Source organism: Haemaphysalis longicornis, unplaced genomic scaffold (assembly GCF_048455015.1).
Source record: "Haemaphysalis longicornis isolate Haplotype H1 unplaced genomic scaffold, Haemaphysalis longicornis Haplotype H1 scaffold_7, whole genome shotgun sequence".
Classification (NCBI taxonomy): domain Eukaryota; kingdom Metazoa; phylum Arthropoda; class Arachnida; order Ixodida; family Ixodidae; genus Haemaphysalis; species Haemaphysalis longicornis.
The window spans coordinates 167,723,259-167,749,867 of NW_027526422.1; the positions used below are offsets into that span (position 1 = coordinate 167,723,259).

Genomic DNA, 26,609 nt, shown 5'->3' on the forward strand with positions numbered 1-26,609 from the left:
TGAAATAGCCGCACTCAAAAATCAAGGTCTCCTGCTTACACAGAGAGAGCCTCAGCATGTTCTGTCCCACTTTAGGCGAAGCGTTTAAGAACGTAGCAAGTTTATTTGTCTCAACTCATGCAACAAGCCAGTAAACGTAGTCAGAAGAAACCGTTACGTAACTTGTTTCTGTGCTGGTAGTTTCTGTTGGCTTCGTGCATTGTACCCTTATCATCACCCAAATAGTGAAATCCAGTGGCAACAAAATTTCGCATGTTTTAAAGCATCGCCAACACTATTATTTCTACCTCTATGGTCCCTACGAAAACATGAACGTGCCATCTGAGACGAGAAAGACATCAAGCTTCCAGCCGCCAGCCCACCTGCAAGACCGTTGTTGGCTGATACCAGTCGTAGCGGCGACTGTGATGTTTCTGGTCGCCATTATCAGTTCCAGTAAAGGATATCTGTACGTTCTTTACATGGACCACTTCGTCGTCGACCGTGAAACTGCGTCGTGGGTTGACAGCACTTTCCTCGTCTCCTCTTCGCTCGTAGGTAAGTGCTGCTTTGCTTTATGGGGAGTTTTTTAGAGGACATGGAAGGAACTGTTGTTATCCTCCAAACAACTGTTGACCATCCACATTGCGAGAAATGGCGCAAACATTCATGGCGTGAGTAACAGTGCAATGGTACAAAAAATACTACTTGAGTATTAGAAACTCTTCTAATCCCTCGAGTGCTGCGCGGCAGGGTTATCCCCCACTCCTAACCTTGGGTCTCCTAATATGGTGGATACTAGACGCCATTCAACTGTAGAAATCTCTTTTTTAATTCCCATGTATTCTGCAGACGGATAAAAATTTTAAATACAACAAATGTTTCGAGACTGTTTTTAAACTGATACATTCTTGAGAAGTACTCCCCTTTAACACGCAGGTAGCCACACGCAAAACTTCCTGGTTCCAAAGGAAATAAATCTTCCATGGCGACAGTACGACAGTGGGTAGTTGGAGTGTGAGCACTGCTAACGTGCGAGTGCCAGTACAATTTTATATGTTCCTGTATGTGCGTCGGCAGCCCTTCTTAGGCTAATAACAGCGGCTACGTCAAAGAAAAACGGAAAAAACGGGCAAGTTCTACGAAGTTACCTCACTACCAAAAGGGCTAAGAAAAAGCTCAAGTGTAAAAATGTCAGATAACACTGGAGGTCACATCAGCGCTCTTTACGATGTCATGAATGCGAAAGCGGTAAGCTTGAACTGTAGGACAGATGTGCCAGTATTGTGTGTACCACCGTATTGTATGGGGGATGATGACGTTCCGTCTTTGTTTTGCTTCTGCACCATCTGTTGGAAGGGCCTGATAAAATCACATTTCTTTCACAGCTCTGGTTGAGCTGGATGCCTCGAAGTCTATTGCAGTTGCTCCAGTTTGTTCGCTGCTCCGCCCCCTCGTTCCCCTTTCCTGCTGTTCACGTTGTTCCTCTTTCATTTTTTTCTGTGGTGCGTGATTTTGCGCCCTCTGATTCTTGGCTGGCTGTTGGTTCAGTTATTTTGCTACGTTTTGCCTCTCCCGTCACTTTTAAGCGCAACATTGCCGAGGGCAGCCGCGTTGCATAGGTGCTGTTAATATAGGCGATTGGGAGTCGAAGAACCGAGTATAGCATGGAAGGTGTCGTGCTCAAGTTCAGCACAGTCATCAGGGGTTGCCTACAGTGTACCAACTTTCTTTGCATCGACGGAGACGACGCGGGTCCAGTGGTGCAGCCGTGAATTTTGATTAAGAAACATCGTTCTTTTCTGTGTGCAGTTTTTTTTCTTTTTAAATTGGTGACCGGCTGGGTCTACCGCCCTTGATAGGGCTTTTAGAGAACCCTATTTTTGCTAGTCGGTTAATTTGAACTTGCGTAATTAGCCCGCCGAAATCACTCCTGTATTCCGCAGTGCATGCCCCGGAGGCACGTTTTTATTTCTAAGGCCGAAACCCATTCGAACTGTTCACGTTTTCTCAGGTATAATCAGTGAAAACCGGGGTTTAGGGGTTTCCATGGTCGTATCGCAGTCCTGGTTCAACACCCACACACAGCCGAATTAGCGAAATTTTCTTCTTGACTCATTTTCTTTGTAGACAGTTGCCTCAGAAACGTCTGTTATTTCGAGCATTACACCACTCGTTTTTTGGTCCTTTGATCAGCCAAGAAGTTTTCGTGCCATATGTCAGCCTGTGCCATCTCTCATGCACCAACCATCCAGAATTTTTCTGTACCATCCATCGGCCATTTTCTCTGCCAATAACCCCGGTTGTTCCGGCTACCTAAAAAATATTGCTTTCCCATGAATATGTTTTTCCCTACAGTTCCAAACCCTCCTAATGTTTTCCGAATATTTCGTGTAGTCTCCAAAGGCGTCGCGCCACCGACAACACAAGTTGGGCAAATGCAAGCAGTCGCAGCAACAATTTCTGACCGAGTGCCTCAACAACGGACCTATATTATTGAAATCGCTTCTTGAACCGTGGCTATCTCCATCATCCCCGCGAAAAGTGTCATTTTCAGCGTTTTATTATTTACACGACATCAGCGTCGCAGAGGCAATCTAGAACTTTATTCTCATCCTGTGAGACCAGCTGGACTTGTACATAACCCAGGGAACAGTCCATGTACCTTATTTTTACCCTCTTCCTTTTTTCTCCTCTTTCTCCCTGCTTTCTTTGGGCTTTTATTCCCTTCGCCGCATCCCTGCAGAGCGGCATGCAGGCGAATATATCCCAGCAGACTTCTCTGCTTTCTTCTAATAAAAAGAAAGAGAGGGTGAAGAAACGTTTATTTTACGCTGGTAAAAGGGCTTCCTCTCTCTCAAATAAATTTATAAAATGCAATATTTCCATTTAGTCATCATCAATTACGGTTGATGAAAAAAAAAAGTTCTAGGTTTTAGTGAAATGTTTGTCATTCAATTTCTTTGGAAATTGTTTGCCTTGGTTCAAGATTCAGTGGTTCCACCACGTTGCAGCTGTTGTCGGTGCACGAAAGATGAGGATAATGCTTGGGGAAGCAAAATCGTCGCATGGCTGGTTACGCACTCACATCAGTGGTGGACTTTTTTATGGCACCGGGACCTAACATATAAAAGACAAAATAATTTATTTGCAGGTGTCCGTTCTCTCATTATTTTAGGCGTGGCAATTCCTCTGGGCCAATGAGCGTCCATTGCGTTGTTCGGTGTTGCAATTTGTTCAAACTGGTGTAGTTAGTGTCGAAGTTGAAATATCTGCAGAATCAAATGCTAATCAGACTTTCGAAATCGCTTCGAAAGTTATGGCTACGGTTGTGTAGAGGGCTACATCAAGGATATTGCGGCTTGTCGTTGTCGCTCAAAAGATTTGTGTACCCATGGAGCATGGGAGGGGTAGACTCGGCGTCTTAGGCGTACAAAGTCATTACTCCTTATAGTATTAACCACGTCTCGAATTTGTCGCTCCGTCCGTCATCTTCGAGAACGCCAATCTTCGGCACCCTAATGAGTTTTATTCCAAATGATCGGGAGTCTCGACGATTGGGCTCCTGACCGCCGCTGTGCTTCAGGGGAAAAGTAACATGCCCATTTTTACTAATGGTGTGCACAATTTCAGTGTTGCCAATAAGGGCGCCTTACGTGGTTGGTATTCCTAGTGATTCCAATCTTGTCGTCGCGGCCAGATTGATGCCAGAATAAAGCGTTCTATTCCCCACTCTTCCTAGAGGCTCAGCAGTTGTGCATGGTCGGCGACAGCATGGGATGCCACTTTATTAGTTTTCACTTCGTAGGACCACCGTTTTAGCAGCTTTCTGAAGCAGCCTTTCCCCTATATATATAGAGTTGGAAACGAAGGGGGATTCTCAAAAACTACTGTTAAACATTTTTGTTTATACGATTATCTTTTTACTACTGAGCTTGTATCACAGCTACTCCGAATGGCAGGTCACCCAGGGGCCCATCATCGTTGCGCAGAGCGCCAAAAAGAGCCTCACTTGTATCATGGACGTAATACATTCCACCCAGTTCTTCTGGTTGGCTGTCGCCGCACTTCGCTGACCTATTATTTCTGGCGGTGCCGCAAAACAATTCCAAAAGCAGCACGGGTGGCCTTGACGCATTCTCCTAAGGTCGTTTTTCATGTCGCCCGGTATGGGGCGAATACTCCGGGTGCATCGAATTAGACAGACACAAATTAGAAGACAGACATGAGAGACCGCTTGTGCGAGCTTGGTTCAATAAAGTTAAATTGCAGGACGCGGGCTGTGTAGTATCTTCTAGGATATACGTCAAAAGGTGAAAGCCCGAGGAGTAAATGTGACACGCTTTAGGAGAACGTTTAAAAGCGGTGTTTGTTTATTTGCCTCCACTTACAAAGTAAACTGCATGGCCGCACTTCTGTCAAACAAAGTTTAAAAAGAGGAGCAGTTGTACGATAGCTGCTGGAGAAAAGTGTACTTGACAAGCATATAAATCCCGGTAATCATAACTTAACCATAGAGGCTTCCGACTAAACAGAGACACCCAGTAATACCTCTCCCTTTCAGCAGTCGTGCTGTGTGCTCGTGCACGCTACGGTTGCATAAACCTGAGAATTACCCCCTGAGAATTACCCCTTGAAAATTACCCCCTCCCAACCCAGAAGAGCGAATAATATCGGCCAATCTATACAATCACAGCATCAGGTTTATTTTGCAAGAAGTATTCGATACCATCGTAAGAAATTTAAAAATAAACGTGAAAGTCCCACAGACATAAAAGAAGCTCAAATTCCTACGCCTGCAGCAAAAAACGCTGCTTCCAACTTACAGATCACGTGGGGAGTTTAGAACGCACATAGCGGTAGCAAATGTTTTGTCGCAATTACGAATAAAAGGTGAGCCAGGACACGTCCGAACGGTACCACACCGTGAACAGAAACCGCGGTCCCCTTTTGTACTACCGTCACCGCGGAGGCTCATTGGCTAAGGTGTTCTGCTCCATTGCCCAAGGACGCGGGTTCAATTCCCGGCCCCAGAGGTCGCTTTTCACATAGAGGCGAAAAGCAAAACCGCCCGTGTGTCGAATTTCCGAGCATGTTCAAGATACTCAGGTGGTCAAAATTCATCCGGAGCCCTCCACTACTGCAGGACTCATGGCACATTTGTAGCTTACGCACGCTAAACCACGCCAGCATCAGTGCAGCTCATATCAAGCCCGCCTGTGTCGTCATGGACCGCCATTATACCATCTGTCGGCGCTCGTTAGCGTCATGATGCACTAGTTCGCTTCAACTCTTCCAGACGACAGCACCATCCGCATTTCTCCTGTGTTCGTTGTCCTGGCATCATTTTTGTGCAGAATATGACATCATTAAAATATTTGTGTATCCGGGAATACAATACTTTTTTGTTAAAAGAAAACGTGGCGTTACACAGCTGGGAACGAAGATGAGATAGGACGGATACAGGCGACCCTACCTGTCGTATCTTGTCTTCGTCGAAGCTACGTTTGGTTTTTTTTCGTTAGCTGCGACTTTCGCACTGCATATCACCCGCCCAGTCATACGTTTCTTCGACTCCGGCATGACCAACGTTAACTACGATTGCCACGGCTCACGGCTACCACAGAAAAGGGAGCATTTCTGCTCCCTCGTAGCTCGTAGACGTGTTAATGCATACTGAAAAAAGCAAATCCCAAAAACCGCTTAAAAATTGAATTGTCATGCCAAGGCGGCATTCCCATAACCCCTCACGACGACATAAATTTCCAGGTGCAGTTTTCTCTCTAGTATACTTACTAAGAAACTCTATACACACAACCATTTCAATTAATCAATCATGTCTATTTTCCATACGTTGCTGGCATCGCACTGGCTCCTCTGGCCAGCAGACAGCGCTGGTGGCTCTGCCCTAGAACTATCGCTTTTGGTGATACATGGTCCGTGCGGCAGTAGACGACTGTACGGGCTGGGGCGCCGCCTCAATTTCTTTTGCGTCCGCTTTTTCTTTGCAGGGTTCGGACAGGCTCTGATCCAGACCAAGGTTTCTGTATTCTGGCTCACGATGCTCTCCGTGGCTATGGTTTGCGCAGGCATTGTAGGCGGCGCCTTCTGCCCAAACATGACGTGCATGAGCGTCGCAATCGGAGGTGTCTACGGTGAGAGTTACAGACTGTACCATCGGTAGCACTGCATAATGTGATATCAAACACATTGCTTGTTGATATTTTGTTGTATAAATGACCCCTGCCACATTGCAAATACAGCGCACACGAGCATACACCACTTTTGTGGGGGAGCTCTACGCTTAACCTACGATTAGGGCAGCACACGTCACGAACGGCAAGGAGTCAGTGCAACACTTGTGCAAAACCCCTGCAGTGAGCCGCTGTCAAACCCTAGCAGCCCATCGTTACTAATTAAAGTACTTACTAAGGTCCGCAGGAAAAACAACAAAAAACTCTATATTGTGCTGCAATTTCACAAAGATGTCCCAGTACTTTGTCTTTTTTGTGCCGTGATCTGAAACAGCTGACGCAATTGCTGCGTCACCTTTTTAGAGCGAGTCTGGTTGAAATGCCGTAAGTGAAAAATCAGCAAGCTTCTGAAACCGCCTAAGAGGAACAAATACCCGAAAAAGAAGTACCGAGCGAGCAACAGCTCAACTTTGTTGCAGCCGTGAACTAGAGCATCCTGAGTCTGTAAAAATACTAGTGCATACTCTGATTAAAATAAAAACTTCAGTGCCTTTACACTTTCTGAAGAAGGATGACCAGCGAAGCTGTGCGCAGGCAGAGAAGTTCGGGAAACAAACGCGTAGTAGAAACTCGGTGGGATAATAGAGTCGTCCTACCGGGTTATTTCATTTTTGTTTCGAGATACATACATTAGGTTCAGATGTACAGAACATTGACAAGAAAGCTGTCGCTGAGACAATTTTCAGTTTTTTCGGTAAAACTGGATTTTAACGCTTGGTTTTGGTTCCCCGGTTTCGAAACCCGAGTTGAACGCGGCGTCGACACTGCTGTTCTCTAGAAAACTCCCGCTCGAACTCGCGCAGTACGCAGTGCATGAGGCGTAAGGAGGCGCGCCGGCAATATACCCTGTTCTTTCCCGGCTCACACTCTGATTGGTCCGCTCCCATCCCGGTGCGACTGGGGCGACATCGGTTGGTGGGTACTGGAATCTGCTAGAGATGTAAGTTTCCATAAAAGTTTGAGGGGAACGAAAAAAAGAGGTTCGTTTCAAGTTGTAGAGACGAATGTGAAATATTGAGAAAGACCATTCTGAGCAGATCTATAAAAAACTCTGCATACCTCGTAAGACGAAAGCATTACTTGTCTCATCGTACGCGAAAAGGTACCATTGTTGCTGGCGACTACACGAATGAAACCAGATTACTGCCGCTTAAAAAGAAAGATTAGTAAACAAAATACACATAGAAACGTATTTGAGTTTGAATGAGTTTTGAACCAGGGTCAGAACAGCCGCAGTCAAGTGTGGTAACTATAGCGATAACCCGGTATCCTGCCAGGATGGAACAAGAATTATCGGGATGTGGGCAAAATAACGGCTCAACGTGACGGCCTCGAAACACGATGCAGCAGTGAAGAACTTATCGATAATTGGTGGATTTCGCGTTGAAATCACTTAAGAGAGACTTAATTGTCCGATGAAGTTTTCCGTTAAGTCTGAAAATAATATAATTCTTGAACGGTGCATCACAAAAGCCCGAGCAGAAGTACCGCAATCAAAATGTGCGCCCGATATAACGGCACCGCATTGATTTCACAAAGCGCTTCCCTCACTGCTGATGGGTCATATCACAACAAATTTCCCCAGAGAAGCAGTGTTTGCTTGTTGTTTTAATTTTATCCTGGTTGGCAAAAAAGGAGCAAATCTGCATCAATTCAGAAGATTGTCTTTTGTAGCGTAGAATTGTTACGCCGGTTGTCCAGAGTGTAAGTTCTGGACCGAGCAAAGTCCTGAAAATCTCTGAAAATCTGAAATATCGCTCTCAAATCTGCGCACGATTTCACGTCGGCGAATTGATTTCTGAAAGCCCTTCCCTCACTGCAGATCGGCCGTATCATATCACATTTTTGTCGGAAGAGCGCTGTTTATTTGTTTTTGCAATGTTATCCTGGTTCAGAATAAAGGAAAACATCTGCAGCAATTCTGCGGCAATTGTCCGCTAATTCGTGGAATAGTTACGCCGCGTGTGCCTAGCGTGGGTTCCTTATAGCCTGGTATGGCTCTTAGTAGCGAAAGATGCAGTATACATTCATTTTAGTGAGCAGCAGTTTGGCCACCGCTACCGCAATTTTGCGGCAGCAATGGCGATGGCCACTGGCACCGGCATGGCGATGGCGTTGTAACTGAGCGAGCGACAACAGAAAGAAAACTCCGCAGGAAATTTTGTTGAAAGTGTTTGGGGACACCCGCCGCGGTGGCTCAGTGGCGAAGCCGTTGCTCTGCTGAGCACGAGGTCGCGGGTCCGATTCCCGGCCGCGGCGGCCGCTTTTCTGATGGAGGCGGAGAGCAAAAACGCCCGTGTGTACGAGGTTTCGGCGCACGTTAAAGATCCCCAGGTGGTCAAAATTAATCCGGAGCCCTCCACTGCAGCTCGCCTCATCGCCTGCGTTGCGTCGGCGCGTTAAACCCTGCAATCAATCAAAGTATTCGGGAGAGGGTAGTATCCTACTCCCGCACGAGACGCTGGTGTGTGCGAAACTTGGCGCAAAGGTAAGGGGGAGGCGTGCGAGCGACGATGATGGGCGTTCACTTTCTTGATTGACTGATTGTAGGGTTTAACGGGCCGACGCAACGAGGCGGCGAGGCACGCCGTAGGGGAGGGCCCAGGATTATATTTGACAACCTGGGGATGTTTAACGTGCGCCAAAATCTCGTGCAGACGGCGTTTTAGCTTCTCTCCCCCGTCAGAAAAGCGGCCGCCGCGGTCGTGAATTGAACCCGCGTCCTCGTGCTCAGCAGCAGAACGCCTTAGCCACTGAGCCACCGCGGCGGGTGTGCGTTCACTTTCTAAGACGCAGTTCGCGGTTGCTTCTTGTGACGCACTTCGCGCCGCCTACGCAGTTGGCCTTAATTACAATATTTTGATACGTATTTCAAACGTCATTCTGAGAGACTTCTCTTGTTTGTTCTTGGGTTTGAAGGGGAGGGGTGTGTATAACACGCAAATTTTTTTGTTTTGTCAGATGTATATGTGTTATTCTTGCCCATGTGTCATATATTTATGTTAGCCCTCTACCCTATCCCCCTATTCCTATGTACTCTTTCCTCCCTATCCCACCTCTCCTACACCAGCAGGCGTTCCGGTGTCCGCCCCTAGGCGAGACAATTTACGCCTGTTGGTGGACCTTCCTTTCTTTCTTTTGTGCAATAAATACATACATACATGCATTTTGTGAAAATAATTTTTCCAATTTTTTTATTTGTTTTTGTTTTTAATGTTGTGTGACCAATTATCTCCTTTTTCTCAAATACAATGATTGCAGGTGTTCTTTCTCGCTAAATTTGCATTTTCTTCCAAAATTAAGGGCGTTACATGGTTTGTCGCCAATTTCGCCATTGCTTTTTTTTTAGTATTTCGGACGTCTTACTGCGTAAATTTTTTGTTTAATCGTGGGTTTTTCGGGCAGATGCATAGGACTCAAATTTCTAATTTTGTAAGATCATTTCTTATTCAATTGTTATTTTTTCTGTATTTCTTATTGTTTGGTTTCATTTAATTCTGTGGGAAAAATTATATTTATTAACGCTATCATAGTGATTACAGGCGTTTTCTGGCCAAGCCTGTATTTTTGTGGAAGTGCGGGGCTTTACACAGTTTATTGCTATTTTCACCATTTTTATTCGTACTTTGAACATCGTTGTACGCATTTTTTTGTTTATTCTTGGGTTGCGGCAGATGTGTAAGATGCATATTTGTGATTTTTTCAGATGATTTTTGTAATCTCTTTTCTTTTTTGCCATTTTTTGATTGTTCAATATTCTATTCCACCAATTATCTCTATTTACGCTATTATAACGATTGAAGGTGCTACTTTTACCAAATACGAATTTTTCTGGAAATTCTGGGCGTTACACAGTCCTGACTGCGGAGGTACTCGGCAAAGTTTGTTATGTTATTTTCACCCGCTCGCACGTGCACTACCTGCCCCTGCGTGACCCCGTTTGAAAGACGTCAAAACTCGCCTTTGAAATGCGCGGCTGTTAGAACTGTCCTGCTTAACCATAGCACAAAGTATTCGGTTCGCTTCCACGGGTCGGACACATCTACGAAAGAAAAAAGCGACTAGGTACACTGGATTGAAATGCATAAAAGTTCGGTAACCTGCCGTCCGGCCATGTCCAGGTGATTGGTGGATGGAGCGGCTGCGTCACATTCAACGCCTCAGTCTCTCCCTTCCTCCGTATTTCCGCTGCTGCTGCGTGCGCCTTCTTTTCCCCTCTGCGTCAATGTAAGGCAACGCGTGGCACTGACGCTACACTCTCTCTACCGACGCCCGTACCTCGGCTGGTGGCAGGGTTTACCGGTCTCTCCGCCCCAATTTCTTTTCGCGGACACTCCTAGGCGTTGTTCGCCCTACCGCGCCGACGAAAGCATGAGGGATGGTGCATATAAGCGTACATCTCAACGGCTTCGTTGTAAAAGTGGAGGTCGCGTCTACATTGGTGAGAATCCCGGAGGCTTTTTGCCATCCGCGTGAATAAAGATGCCAACTTGGGCGCTGCGAAGATTAGCCTCAAGCACGCGTACTTAAGGGTTATTGAAATCGACGTAACCCCAGTTAGAACCATTGACTAACCCGTTTCATATTCAGCTTATCCTCTGCCAGGTAGCGTGCTCAGTAAGGAAATCGGAAGAAGAAATGGCGGCAGGCGCAGCGTAAATGCTCCGGATACACTTTTTTTACTGAAGTGGCATCGGCTAGGTTCGCCATTCCCTTTCTTGGCGTTGAGACGCCCACTCACACACTAGTCTATCATCGCCACAACCGTGCTCACCAAGCAATGGTGATGATGGTGGCGGCAGCACCCCTTTCCCGCGCTAGCATGACAGTCCACAAAAATGTAAGGAATATTTATACTATTAAAAATTAAACTTTTGCGCTATTTGCTGTATGCTTGCTACAATTGTCTGGGCGGATGCTGTAGAAATACGCACAACATCCCGTTGAAGTTTCCCCCCCCCCCCTCCCCGATGTTTCCTGATGGTTTTCTTTTTTTGTGCATCTTGTTTACAATTGCTGTCGCATCGGCGTCCTTTACGTAAGGCCGTGTGCATAAAGTTTTATTTTTATTTTGTCTTGCCCCATACTCATGCCCCCAATTTATAGTTATAGCGAATAGAAGCTACAGCGTCTCACGTTGCAGAGGTCTCGTAATACCACAGAGAATACGCCTACGTCATTCTGTTGCAAGAGCTTTGGCTTCACTGAATCCCATTTCTTGCAAAAAAATGTTAGCAATAAAGAGATGCCATTCCTTTCGCCTGTTTAGTTCATTGTGCCTGAATTGTTTGTGAATGCAATGAAGTTGGAAGATATGGCGACACAGCATTTCTGCCGTAAAAATCAACCCCGAGTATGTGTGTAGAGGATCTCGTAAAGATTTTCATGATTTCGTTTCTTGAGCAGTAAAAATCCAATACGCCTCGTCCATTTTACGGCATTGGTGGAACTAGGTGACTTCTCGTGGTTTCACCAACCCAAAAGTTTCACTAACTTAGCTGGCGGATGTTTGTGTCATGTGATGTCTAAATAAATTTTATTGCATCAACGTTTGTATGCAGTTAATCCATTACCTAGACCTCATAACGTGCGAAAAAAAACTACTAATTGGGCTGACATCTTATAAAGGAAAATTTGTGAAGGCGGCCGAGGCTGTAAAACTACCGTCGTTTTATGGAAAAAATGACAAGTAATTCCTTTTTCACTACAGAAGCAACGAATTCCCCGAAAGCTTTGCGTATAGCCCCCGTGCTCACACTGAACCGTAACGATGCTCATTACACAGGATATCACATAACGCATTATCTAGGAAATTATGCGAATTTAACTGTAATATTTTCAAATTTCGTGATTAATAACCCTTATGTGCACAAGTACCCAAACAGCTCTGGCGAATAATGTTTCCGGTTGAAAATAAAGTACACCTTTTCCTTTAGCTATAGGCTTGGTACAGCATATGTTTGTGGAACAATACAGTTACAATACACAAGACAAGTGCAGTGCAAATCTGTATACGGGGCTACTGTACCGTACACATTTCCAGAAATACGTTACGAACCATAATACACAAATTGATATTAAGCAATTGTTTAGAGTTTTGCACGTTTAACTAGCTAACGAGGGGAAGTTTCACACAACTGGAGTGAACGCTTTTTGTGTTTATCTTCCTCACCCCAGGCGCAGGGTATGGTGCCACCCTGACCAGTTTCGGCCTGTACACCCTACTCTACTTCGACAAGTACAAGGCGACAGCGACGGGATTCAAGTTTGCGGCCTTGTCGGTTGCGGGACTTGCAACACCTGCCTTTGTGCCTCTCCTCGTCAATCGTTATGGCCTGCAGGGGTCGCTTCTTTTATGCGGAGCTTGCGTAATGCATGCGGTACCGCTCGTAATGCTGATAAAGCATCCTCGTCCTTTTCGGTTTTGCTGCCACCCCACTGACACAGCGCACGATTCAAGCAGTCCAGGGCAAGCGGAACAGCTACAGCCGGTCAGTGGCATTGAAAAACCGCAGTTCCAGCAGACGTTACACCAGCCGGTGTCAGCCGCCCGCCGGCTTCGGCCAGCCGATGGTATAGTTAGTATTTCTTGGAAAAGCGCCGCGGAACTGCTAGTAATCCCTGAATTTTATGTCCTCGTGATAGTATACTTTGTCAACGATTGGGTCACCACGAGTCATGCCACTACGGTCGTCGACTACGGACGCGACAAAGGAGCTCCGCTGGACAGTGCAAACTACCTCCAGACGTATGGTGCCGCTGGTGAAATTCTGGGCCGAACTGTGGTTCCATTTCTTTCAGATAGGGTTCCCTTCGGCCACTGCTTATTTGCGGCAGCGGGACTGGTTGGGTCTTCTTTAGCACTCTTCGGAATGACTTTCAACGAATCGTTCGCGTGCTTCGCAACTCTGAACGCGGTGTTAGGAGTGTGCCAGGGATACGTGATGTCCGCTCGGCCCGTCCTCATCGCTGATTACCTCGGCCTCCCCCGGTTACCACTGTTCACCGGCTTCGTGGGCCTCTCCCTAATCCCCATATCACTTGGAAACCCGACTATTTTGGGTGAGCACATTTTTCACTTTCCGTTGTCCAGCACCCGGTAACATTGTCAAGGTGAACCTTTCTCAAAACAATGTGGTAGACTGCATGTTGCATCAGAGAAATTGTGGGGGCGATCTACGCTGTTAAGGTGGTAGGATGTTTGGCGCACTGTATCTGTTGTAACAATGACATTACTCTAAGAACAATTCTGGTAGCACTGCGTGAGTGTTTAGAATCGATCAAATTGATAAAACGCGGCAAAAACGTCGCCAGATGCACGCGTGTGCGCCTATGCGGTTCTCTCTGAATCTCCTGAAAGACGACGTACACTGCAGAAGTAGGTTTTGTGCTCGCACAATGCGAGCGTGTCAGCAGCCGGAAAACAACCAGGTACGCACGGGAGGGCGGTGGTAGACAGACATGGGAAGCCGTGTCGTAGACAGAACGTCACCCTATGGCTGTACTGGTCAGCGCGAAACTCAAGCTTATGCGTAAGCTCTGTTCCCTCTTCTTGCTCAGGCAGTCTCGCTTCTGTATTCACTGTCATCTACAAACGCTCCCGCACCCACTCCCTCCCCCTCAAGGAGCGGAGGTCCAGCAGAACGGAAAATAATGGGATGCTGAGGCCGGTCACAACGAACGCACAAATGTAGTACGGGCAAACAGGCAGTTAGTTGCCGTATTTTCACTTGGCAGTCCCGGTTGGCCAAGGCGGATAAACAACAGCAAGAAAAGGTACATCAACGTACCTTTCTATGACGGGGCTTATGAAATATTGAACGTAATGTCACTTTGTTATACTGACGACGAAATCACATTGCACTCGGCAGACACGTACAGCATCAGGGCCATATAGTGCAAATACGTAATCTGGCTCAACTACACGGCGACATGTTGCAGCTCCGGCAGTCTCCCGGTCATTATGGTCACTTCAAAAATTTCGAAGTGCACCAAAAGAAATTTTAAGGGACATTTAAAGGACAGTGGTACCAGACATTTTAAAGCGTTGCTCACTGATGGCAAACATACGCAAAAAAGCAGTGCATGGAATTCATCTTTACAGAATGGGAGTGCACGTGATGATGGCGGGTTTTCACAAAGCCACATGAAGCACCTCAAAAGAAAAAGAAACCTATCCCGTGGTTGGAATCACATCTGGGTCCCTCGCGGTATGAAGCCGACGTTTCTCTGATAGCGCCTTTGGGGCACGGTGGAAACAGCTTGTATTTTAACTGCGACTTTCACGCTGATCGCATGGGAGAAGGTTTCGCGTTTTAACTATTTTTCTCTTGAGAAATGGGCTTTGATTGTTTTTAGCGAACGGCAGCTTGGACCAGTACATCAGGGCCTTTCGAGTGCATTTAAAGGGACACTGAAGTGAATTTGTCAAGCTCCCGTTTTTGCTTGCACTGTGTAGACTGGCTCAAATTGACACTATTCATCGTTTATCCTGTTGACAAATCGGTAATTATTTTACAAAGCGCGAAAGAAGAAAAACTACTATGCGCGGTTTGCGGCGGCCGCACCAACTAAAAGCTGTGACGTCAGGAGGGGGGGGCACCGTGATTGGACGATGCCCAAGGTTAGCAATCAAAAGTTTCGGTTTCGGTTTCGGTTCTGTAAAACAACATGCTTGACATCTGATGGCGTTGTTGGATGGGCATAATCGATTTCTCAATTATCGCCTTACCGCGCTTCTGCCATGTTGTCGGCTGTCAAATGTCTAAGATAAACCTCCCACGGCGGCTTGGAATCGTAGAAATCACTCGGGCCTACGCAGTGGATGAACGCCCTCCGCGTCACCGCAGACTCTCAAATGCCATGCGCTTTTCCCGCATTATCGGAACTTGCCTCACTCATGTCTGTTCGTAAAAAGCTAGTTCGCACCAGGCCAAGGGTGTGCTGACTCAGGCCTGGGCCCACTGCCCGCAAGCAGTCGGTGCTTGTGGCAACAGCACGCCACCGAGAACTCGCTAGCGCGTCATTGTCAGTATGCGCGCGTTCTGCGATCTCGCTCGTGGAGCAGTGAACGTTACGGCCGAAAAATGGTGAACTCAGTTCAAAAAACATTGGCCGCATACGAAAAAATCAACCTACAAAAAAAATACATGCACCCTCGGGGATTCGTACTTGCGACTTTCAAAACAAATTCCAGCGCCTCAGACCGCTAGGCTACGAGCCGGCGCTGGCCGGCTTGGATATATAAGGTTTATAATGTATGGCCAGTTTACACTTTTATTTATTTTAAGCATTTTAAGTACCTTATGTGACTATTTGTTGTATATCCTTTCAAAACAAATTCCAGCGCCTCAGACCGCTAGGCTACGAGCCGGCGCTGGCCGGCTTGGATATATAAGGTTTATAATGTATGACCAGTTTACACTTTTATTTATTTTAAGCATTTTAGGTACTTTATGTGACTATTTGTTGTATATCACTCCTGCAGTAAGTGTCCCCCAAACTTCCACAATATCTCACGTCTAGCAATTGCATTTCTTTGACGGAATATCGTTCGCAGATGTGCGGTCGTGCTGCTGACCGCTGTGCTTGTTTACCCAGCGCAAAAAGTGCTTCCTGCTCCCTAGTTTTGCGCTGTACGGTAAAAGTTTCAGGTGATTTTATTTTCTTAGTACCTATATTGACTTCGCTGACTCTTCTCCCGCCTTCAATTGGCCTTAGATTTTCCTCCTAGCGTAAAGTCAGCGAAGCGTCGCATGTGCACTTGTGCAGCGCTTGTGTGGAGCGACCCGGACTCTGAGTTTGACACAGTGTACAAACTAACAAAGTTAGGAAAGGCACATTCTTTCATTCACAAAGGTGTTGTGGCTTGGTTTCAATTGAGCGAGCGAATAGCGACGACCCGTCGGCGGCCGGCGGACGAAACGCTGGGCCGACTCACTCTGAAGGCCGGGGAGCCATGCAGTAGCGCAGCCAGTTGCGAGCTCGGCTCCTCCCGACGTCACACGAAAACGCCACAGAAAATGGGCGAGCGTAAAGAGAGGAGGACGGCATTTTCTAATTAATTTTTCTACTAAATAAAATCGCGTTAACGCGCCCAGAGTGGTCGAAACATGGCCTGGGGACTCCGGACTACAATTTGCGCTAGTAATCCCGCAATGTTCACATATCACTTCAGTGTCCCTTTAAAAAGCCCACAGTTAGCTCAACGATCTCTGTTCTTCACTGTCACAAGTGACTCTGGACTCCACTGCGCACCAAGGGAAGCTTTCAGTCGGCCTGGCGTTCGGCTCCGCCAATATGAGCCTTTTACTCAGGGCGAGCATCCTGTGGCTCCCCGAGTGTGCGCCAATAGTTGCGTCATAGCGGCCTAAAGGAAGTTGCCAGTTAGCAGAGCGTTCATTGGGTTGTTGGACGGAACCATATCTTGCTCCGGTATTGGCCGCCAGGGCCACCACTGGAGAGGCCGGCGCTGCGATCGTTTTGACGTCACTTGTAGGATCCCCGTTCCTACCTTGCTGCGTAGTTGGCTTGCTGCACGTGACATTTCGTTTAGAACGCTCTTTCTAAGTGCATTTTCGTGCTAATTTTCGGTGTTTGAAGTTCATTATCAGTGCGTGAAACGTAGTTGGACCTCATGGGGACTTTATAACCTTGGCAGGCTGCCCGCAAACGACTTGAGCGCGGTGGTGTATGCGGACGTATGCGACCGAAACTACTGTAAGCGTAAGCTGCGGCTCCTTTCCCTGATAAACATTTAGCTCAGTTACGATCACCTAGCTAAATTTCTAGATTTCGGTTCTCGGTCTCAAGACATAGGTGGAGCAGGAAATCATGAAGTGTTTACTGCTCGCTAAACGCTCCGCACGCACTTCCGCCGTGCCTGCCCGCCGGAGGCTCGAACCGACGTAGGTCGCGACAGCGACACCTTCTTGGCGCTTTTTCAAATCACACTGATCGCAGAAAAGGAGATCCACATTCGCGAAAGTGGATGTTAGTGTGGTGAAAAATTGTGCTACGTAGTGTCATCAGCTGCGATTTTCAAGTCGATGCTCAAATATATTGCGCGATATAGGCCGATCGGCCGCAGGTGTCGGGCCCCGCGCCGCCTCCCCGTTCGCGCACGGTGCGGCGAGCGGCCGAAGGGTGGCGTTGCCTCCGCGCAAAACTCGGCCGTGGCCGCGGCAGTTATCTTGATCATCGATCGCTTTCTGGCAGTCACTACGAATACAAACTTCCACATACGAGGAAGGGGGTGACCGAGTGGTGAAAACTTGTGTTAGTGAGTGTCATTCGCCACTGTAACGATAGCGGCGATAAAATATCTGCCGCGACGCTAAGCCTGAAGTTCCCAACATCGGACTCCGCGCATCCGAAACCGGCGCTGAGCTAGCTGTTGGAGAAGACCCTCTTCTAAAACTCGCCGCGTGCAAGCGTGTTTCTTTGGGTTCCCCGACATTCTTGGGGGCCTCCAACGCTTGGTATTATTATTCTTAAACTCCCAATTACCCCGCGACATGTTTCGCCTCGTACGCAACCGCGCCTTCTGTCAGAAATCGTGAGTTCTCGATCTTGATGCTAGAGAAAGGCGCAGGCTCATTGTAAACAGGCAATAGCCCATGTTTCAGAGGTCTTAATTAAGAATAAACATAGCCACGTCTAAGCCCGCTCGAAGGCGTTAAAAACTCGCGTTAATACCCTTCGTACATTGCAGAAAAGTTGTCGCCAAAAGTAAACGTATCAGCAGTACAGATTACTAGTGATCGTTAATCAAATCAGGGCATAAATATCCAACAAAACATTGGAGGGGAAATCGGTACTGCTTAAACGAAAGTGCAGATGTTAACAGCACTTCTAAGCCTATGCGGCGAAGCATTCCGCTCACCCGTCTCACGTAGTCATTCATTTACCAGGCAATGCGTGCAGTACGCGTGGCGAGATCACAACTAACCGGCACGTTTCTGTCGCTGTTGCAAGGTCTAGTTTCTTGCACACACAGTAGCGTACATGTCACGTCGGAAGTATTTTATAATGAATTAACAGCTTATTTTTCTCGGCACCAATTGTATCGTCCTTGGCGTTAGCTGGATGCGTACGAGCTGTCGGTGGCGATGGTAGCAACTACCCAGCCGCGGCGGTGCCCTCGGGAACAAGGGAGCCGTTGTTTGCTTGGCAGGAATATTTGGTCTGTAGACAGCTTTCTTCTGTAATTTGCATCAAAACCGCGAGGAGGAGGCACACGATGGCCACAACAAAAAACGTGTGGTCGCATAAGAACAGGAAATGTGTTCTAGCAGACAACACTATAACCCGGCGTCTTACAAGTGACGTCACTCGAAGGTGGCGCCATAGAATGTCCTCGGGGCCAATAGCAGGAGGCGGTCTTTTAGCCTTCAACCCAGCATCCGGGGTAATTTTGGTACTACCGACATATGATCCCCTGATGAGCCTGGTGAAATGTTCTTGCGTCCATATTGGCATAGCAACGCCATCACCATGTTGGCCTTGAAGGCGTTATAGTTGTCATGGCAACAATGCGAAGGGTGCAGCTCGCGTGAGGGACAGGTGATGCTCTACCCTCTCATGCCGGTTGGTTCTGCCGCCGCCCTCCTCGCTTCCCGAATCCCACCCAGCAACTGCCGCTCGGCTGCCTAGCTCCGCTGAGACCTGCGCGCAGCCACCAAAGCTAGGCTGCCCGGCCTACTCCGCTTGCGCAGCAACGACGCCAGCTTGAATATCACTTGAACACTTTATTGGTGTTACCTGCGTGAACGCCTCGTGCGGCGAGAAACACTGATGCCCAATACAACACAGACAAGGCTGCCTGACATCAAGCATAGTAAAACACGACAATATTCCTATACTTTAGCTCAGCTTCACGGCATACGAACGATGTTCTCACCTTTTGCTAACAGCACTCAAAGAGATTTCGCGCTACGATTCATCCTGGGGTTCTTGGCGTCCCTTTTCAGCATCACAATGTCTTAGAGAGCACACACGAGAAATCTGCCTCTACATCACACACGCGTCGGCCTCCCCGCCTCGCCGGGCGGTAGCAGCAGCTGAGCCTGTCACCGTTTTCGTGCATGCGCGCCGCAAGTTGCGCCGGAGAGAAGCGGACAGAAAAGAAAACATGGAGGAAAGAAAACGTTAGGAGAGGCCCTGACGTCACATTTGTGAAGCCGAGTACGCCATGACTTGAGCCCACGAAGCCCAGCCCTCTATCCCATCATCCTTTGCTGTCTCCGGTTTGATTTGACTAACATGGCGTCGCCCTGCTCTCCCGCTTCGAAGCGAAAACAGCTTCGTCGCTAATTCCTCGGTGCGATATCATGTTCTAAGCTGTTGATTTCGCCTTCAATTTGCCCATTCTAACCCTCACCCAAAGTTTCAATCGAAAAACGGCCGTCGTTTTTGAGATAGAAGGACGATTTTTCAGCTCTTAAGGCTGGCAAAGTAGCGTTTATCGTCGTCATAGCAACAGGCTCGCGGGATGGCGAACGCGGACGACGGGAGCATTGTTTGGGGTCGTACATCACTGCGGTCTTTGCGCTCTACGTCTCAGTAGCGATAAATTTCACTTCACTTCAAAACGAAGAAACACAAAGTGAGCAAAGAACGAACTGTGGCTCTCGCCAACGCTGAGCGAAGGGGATTTTTCCGGCAGGTCGCCGGCGGCGGCAGCGGCTCGCTCCGCCGATCTCGACGCGACGTAAGCGCCGCTGCGGCCGGGGTACGAGTTAAGGCCGCCTCCGACGGCGGAGTTTCCAAACTGGCCTAATCTAAAACATTTGTCCTAGCGACTGCGCTGGTTTGCTAGCGTAGTGAGGCAGCGACATACCAAGCGCCTTAAAAATTTGTCCGTTCTATTTGCCCAAATTTGGCCGCCGCAGTTGTAAACAAGTAAGCAACATTGTCCATGGGCTCAAGAAAAACGACGTAACTTCCTCCACACTTTTGACAATGCATTGGGATGCTAGGGGCCTCTCCTGAGTATTCTTTCCTCCATGAAAAGAAAACGACAGGAGGAGTGTTTCCCCAGCGCCACTACCTCTAGAAGCGCAATAATGGAACTGAGACTAGAAAAAGCAACATTGGCCTGGGTATACAGTAATTAAATGTCGGGCGCACCGCACGTTTCTGCGGCAGACAAGCACGGTCAACATCGCGAGTACACCAACAATGCAAACACGGAGAAAGGTCTACAAAACCGGAGGGAACCAAAGTGCTTGCACCTTCAAGGCAGTTAGGAAGACTTAAGTGCACCAGAAAGTTTTGTCATGATGTTAGGCCTAAATGCATAAACTCGGGCCCTCTGACAACTGCCTAACGCATCGATCGCCTTTCTGTTAAACTAACAGGGTGATTTGGCCTCGTTGATGACACAACGAACGAGATGGCCACAAAGGGATGTGTTAGTCCTATCGACGAAACGATGTGAATACAGCAAAAAAACACGTTAACACAGGAATCTGTACGTGGCAATTGAAAACTTGAGCCATGGCGTATTTGAGTTGTAGAACGACAACACGGACCACGGTAGCGATATTGGTACCGCTCCATTAACTGCGGTTTTCTATTGTCCTTCGATGCGAGGGGCGTGCAAGAAATGTCCTCTTGCGGGTTTTAATGCCAGGGCAAAGCGGCCGCATCCGGGTGAGGCTCGAGTTCGCGAGTGGAAGGGATATAACGCTGAGGCATTCTTAGAAACCGGCGCATGCAACTTCGTTACTTTTGTCCTGCATTCCTGAAATCACAAAGCAAAACAGAACACGAGATTTCACGGTCATAGAAACACTCGCCCTTTATCCTTACTTTGAATGTAAGCTCAGATGCCCGGCTGCTTCCCAACAAATCTTCATGCAATAATAAATGCACTGTTCCCTGAATCGGGGGTATATTTTCTGCTTGCCCTAACACCACAGTGAACACAGGCGCTTGACGACTCTTGAAGGCGGCACCACTTGTTCAGCTCGCTAACTTGTAATTTATAAATTTTAACCTTACGGTTATTGAAGGTTTTCAGGGTACTGTTGTCCTTGTCTCCGCAAAGAAGGCACGTTCCAAACTGACCCCCTTTGTTTCCGTACACTCACATAACCGATGAAATAAATAACATAAGCCAAGTTCGCAAAATATATGCCGTTTACGCCTGAGAACAGTTATTGTTTAAAGTTGCCAAATACAATGTGCCTCCGGAAGAGAGAGCAATACGGTTAACGCCATCGTAACAAAGGAAGCTCAAATAAAGAATAAGCGTTAAATGTTTTCTACCCGCAGTGGAGGTCCGAAGATTCGTTTTTGCATCATTTAAATTGGTGATGTCATTCTACTGACTATATTTTAAACACAACTCCCTCAAATGTTTGGTCCCCACAGTGGAGGTCCGAAGATAGGTTTTTGCTGCATCTAAATTGGCGATGCCATTCTGCTTATTATATTTTAAACACAACTGCCTAATTAGTTATTTTCTGACGCCTGTAGGAATATTCACCACAGAAAGATTTCGTACTGTCGGCGTAATGTACAGTTTGAGTCATTAATTTTCCCATTTTTCCCCCAATCTCTCAAAGCAAATCCAAATGTGGCACACGAGGGTAGCAGATGCAGCTCAAAAAATCGAAAAATACAACATGTTGGAATATATCTAGAAGTGCAAGACTACTTCTGAATACCTATGCTCGAAGCGAGATCCAAAGTAAGAAATGTTCATGAAGTAAAATCAGTAAAGGCAGTTAAACATGGCGCCTGCCCTACCGACTCTCACCTTCTGTCATGCACATTGAATATCTGTTGTCTAACACTTACATAGTTGGTTTTTTCTCCCTTTGCAGGTTTCTTCAGGGACACTCTTGGGTCATACGACAACTTTTATCGCGTCTTCGGGGCTGTGAACATTGTGGCTTCGGTGCCTTTGTTTTGCGTTACCTATCGGGACATAAGAAAACAGAGAGCTTGGCAGGTTAACCACAAGTGTACATTAAATGGGAATAAATAGGGTGTTTGATGGGTGCCTGCACCACTTTTCATTAACGGCGGAAGTAGCAGGGAAAGATGGATTGCTCAGGTACGGCTGTAGTTGTTTCCTCTTTTTCCTCCTAATGAGAAGATGCAACAGTTCTTCCAAGCCTCCCTAAGAATATGGTGACCACTCCGAACGCTGTCGGTTTTACAGCAGACAGTATTGCAGCGACTTTAAGAATGTTGTACAGTATACCTGACTTTAAAAAGTTACAAACATCCACATAGGTCGCTCCGACGTGAGTGAAGCACCATAAGACTGTGGTGCAAAGAAAGATTGGGAATTAGCTTAACTGCGGTGAATACTAACGCAAAATTGTCATATTTACTCAGAAGACAGAGGGCTGCCTTGTTCAGGAATCCCTCGCCTGCGGCCACCAGGTAGACGGTACATGCCAAATCAACCAGCTCGGCCAAGTCCTCTCTGGCGAGCATGCAGGCCGCCTGCGCAGGCAAGGGGAACAGGACAGGAGGAAGGGTGGGGACATAACGCATTCGTAAACCTATGGTGAAGTTTGCAGTGTGAAGGAGAATAGCTACAATTGGAGAAATATCAAGTATGGTGGATGGCATTAAGTACGGGGCGGTAGGGGAACATGTTGGCTTGTAAAGTCTGTAGCTGGCAGTCTAGTCTTTGGTAGACGTTAACCTATTTTCTAGAGGTGGATGGTTGCGACCAGACAGACGATCATACCAAAAGACATCCCAAAATGCCCGGAGAAAGACCTGATAGTCTTTCTCAAGAAATGAGGTGGTGGTGAGCTGGTAGCTGGGACCGCCTGAAAGCGTGGGTGCGGGTGGTGGCACGACGCGCTTTATTTCCCTCCAAGAACGCGGGTTCCGTGTTTTCGACGAGGTATATTTTCGGCAGTGGTTCTGGAGCGGTTTAAACAATGTGGAAGGTGGAAAATAAGATACGCCAATGAGGATGACGAAGGCATGACTCCTGGGTGTTGGGTACTCATACAGTCGCTGTGGAGAGAGCGACTGTGGTCTCCACGGCTATGGGGGCATTCCCTGGGACAGGAAAATGTCGGAAGCATGTTCATTTCCCTGGTAGTCGTTTACTCCTGCGAAGTATGCCTGCTGCGTTCGTACGCAGACGTCTCGGTTTTGGGGGTTAAAGCTTCGGAAAGGGTCGAATGAGTGCCAAGCGATGCCCTGGATTGTAGATGAAGCACATATTTTCAGGAAGGTTTTCATGGTCACATGGGATCACACGGCAATAGGAATGCGTTTGCCGGTGCGCAGTCCTCTGTAAAATATTAGCCTAGTTGTTTAGGAAGTAGCCACCCGTATCTATGAGTATTACCATTTCAATTTGCTTTGTGTGATGCGGCTCTTTCAATTCGTTCCATCTGTTATGTATTCCGATGTGCACTGCCCATATAAGCGGAGAGAGAGAGCCCTGCTGCTATTTGGTAAATTTGCTTAATAAAATGTATAGTTTATGTCACTACTGTTCTTTGGCTCAGTATATGGAGGACATTATGTTATGCTCCTCACGATGTAGGCTGCAATATGGTATCAAAAACTGGCTTTATTCAGAGGGGATAAGCCATACGGCACAGGAGCTGAAAAACTTCGAGTAGGGTACTCCGCAGTTTTTTATTGTGTGGATGACTGCAACTAGGGATTGTAGAGTAAGCCGTGGCCACAGTGAATATCCCCCGACCTAATACGCACGTATAGCATAAACCCGACCAACTTCACAGGCATAAATGGCACTCTAGGGAGCGATCACTACTTACCACTCACGTCCTCCGGCCCCTTGTTCAAGCCAGGTTCACGGACAGGAAGGCTTCCTAGGACACACACTCCTGTCCATGCCACAATTACTGATATCAAAACGTGAAATACTCATGCACTCGAGGTGATAGCCGAAGACACCCCAACCATAAGTGAAATTAATAGGTAAACATACACATCCCGTGCTCGTGGGGCCTCGCCAAGGGCTTGTGCGCAGGTACCTCGGGTAAAACAAAATATAGTGATTAAAATACCTTGCAAACCTATTAACTTCGCTATGAGCAGTGCTTTAAACTAACACAGGCCTACCAGACCGTAAACGTTCGTGATTGCTTTGCCGTATAAAGTGGGGCACACAATATAATGGAAGAATATTGATGTTTTGAAGAAACAAGTAGGTGTTAGTTTTCTTCGAGAAATAATTTTGACAGAGGTATGCTTCCAGTTACTGGGTATATTGAGTCGTGGCACCGTGTAGAATTTGTGAACCAATATAGCGGCGAGAGGTTGATAAAAAGGAGTGCCCTTGATGTGATTACGGAGGGAGCCTGGTTTAAAGGCGAATTTATGCAGGGAACGGCTCAAAGATACCCTGCCTGCACGACACGTGTCTGTTGCATTAGGAGCGATAGTTCAACTTCCCCCCGCAGAGCACTCGGTAAGGAGAGGACTACAAAGACATTGTTAACTGGTTAACGGAGGGAGACTGCTGGCATGGTGGACAGGGAAAGAAGAGGGGGGAGTCACTTACGGTTTTTTATGGGTTGCCGCTGTGGTCTTCAAAGTAACAATACTTTCCACGTGCAAAGAGAGGTTGGAATGACCGCGTTAACATCGCTAGTTAAGTTTCGCGGTTATTTGTCACGGCAGGCGGACTACCGTCGCTTCGACCACAGCCTAAACTTTATAAACGCTTTCCAAAAACATATATAAACGAGACGTTCAATTACGTTGCGTTAAGTCTCCGATATCCGGAAGAGGTCTGTTGTCCGGACACAATGGCTCAGCTACCTTTGAAGTCGTGACTTGTTTTGTAGCAACGCCAGCAGGAGGAGGCGTTGGTACGAACCTCTCCTCGTTACGGTACTTCGCCATCGCTTATTGATGGTGCGCGGACTAACGCGACAGCGACCTTCTTTCCTTGTTGCTACATGCGGAAGGCCGCAGCCAGTGATTTCCCTACACCCCCCCTAGGGGGTGTGTAGACCCCCCCTAGTTTTTCTGGACACACCCCCTTGAATCCCCAAATTTCACTCTTGTCAGTCCTTGTATGGACCTTTTCCTCCCGCACATAAACACACATATAACTTACTTTCTTCATTGATTCGATGCCGTTCTTTGTTTACAACCGTAATCTTTGCAGAAGCTCTTTCAGCATGTACATTTAAAATGGGCAATTTGGCGAGGCGAAGCGCTACGGAAGCTAATCCTGGCGTGTTAATAAACCGGGAGCGTACAATCGGTGCCTGATTTATAAGTGCTGCATAATTAGTGTACTACCCAAACATTGTTTCAAGAACTCAAATTTCGTCACTGGCCCTGGTAACAAGTTCGAAAATGTCCTTATACGTTGAAAAATGGCGAGAAATTAAAAAAAAACTGAATACGGACCTTTCATGGTAAAAAATGAATTTCTCTAAATTTGTTTTTTTCTTAGATTGAATAGAAAGCACCGCCTCTCAGGTGTATATATATATATATATATATATATATATATATATATATATATATATATATATATATATATATATATATATATATATATATATATATATATATATATATATATATATATATATATGTATATATATATATATATATATATATATATATATATATATATATATATATATATATATATATATATATATATATATATATATATATATATATATATATATATATATATATAGAAAATGAAAAACGTACGTCACGGGGATGAGCGTTTGCTTAACAGACGTCTATTATTTAACTAGTGGGATAAAAAGACAGCTTTTCTGGTTTATGAACCCCCCCCAGAGCCATTGAGACACCCCCCCTTGATTCGATGCCTGGGGAAACCCCTGGCCGCAGCTCCCAATGAATATTGCAGACGCGGATGTCTCGGGCGTCCTTTGCTTAGCAGGTAGACAATTTCAGGCAACATCCCGTGGACAGCGCAACTTCCCGCAAGCTGCAAAGCTGCCTTGTATCCAAACAGCAACAATTGTGGAGCAATTGTGGAGCAATTGTGGAGCAAGCTCGCACGTGCTATGGCACGCCAGCGACACGAAGGGGAGGACGGCCGATGCTCTGTCGGTCAGCAAGCTAGACCCATAGAATTTCCCCCTCCATAGAGGACAACTAAGACAGAAGTTCTTCATTTGTCGAGTGCCGATCCAATCCATGAAGAGCCGCGTACTGTTCCGAGAGCTAATTATATGGTTGAACTTCATAGGTGTTTTCGGCAAGCTCAATTTCTTTCACGCCATACGGTGCAAGCGCGAGGTGAACGTCAGGTGGTGACCACTTGATGACCCCTTTTAAGCAAGTGGTCATCAAGCGGCTTCGCTTTGATGACCACTTGCTTAAAAGTGAACAGGGTCAATTATTTGACGGCTTCAGTCG

General features: G+C 46.9%; 1 protein-coding gene across 2 annotated transcripts; it reads left to right on the plus strand.

Moving 5' to 3' along the window:
- Positions 1-24,258, plus strand: LOC144147209 (monocarboxylate transporter 12-like). 2 transcript variants are annotated; one of them, XM_077679280.1, is made up of 4 exons: positions 1-537; positions 5,991-6,134; positions 12,411-13,295; positions 22,067-24,257. In XM_077679280.1, exons 1-4 carry the CDS (start codon positions 309-311, stop codon positions 22,228-22,230), a joined length of 1,422 nt encoding a protein of 473 aa, XP_077535406.1. In that variant the 5' UTR covers positions 1-308; the 3' UTR covers positions 22,231-24,257. The 2 variants fall into 2 exon arrangements, with proteins under 2 accessions (XP_077535406.1, XP_077535407.1); XM_077679281.1 differs by lacking the exon at positions 5,991-6,134 and having other exon boundaries at positions 22,067-24,258.
- Positions 24,259-26,609: the final 2,351 nt, after the last annotated feature.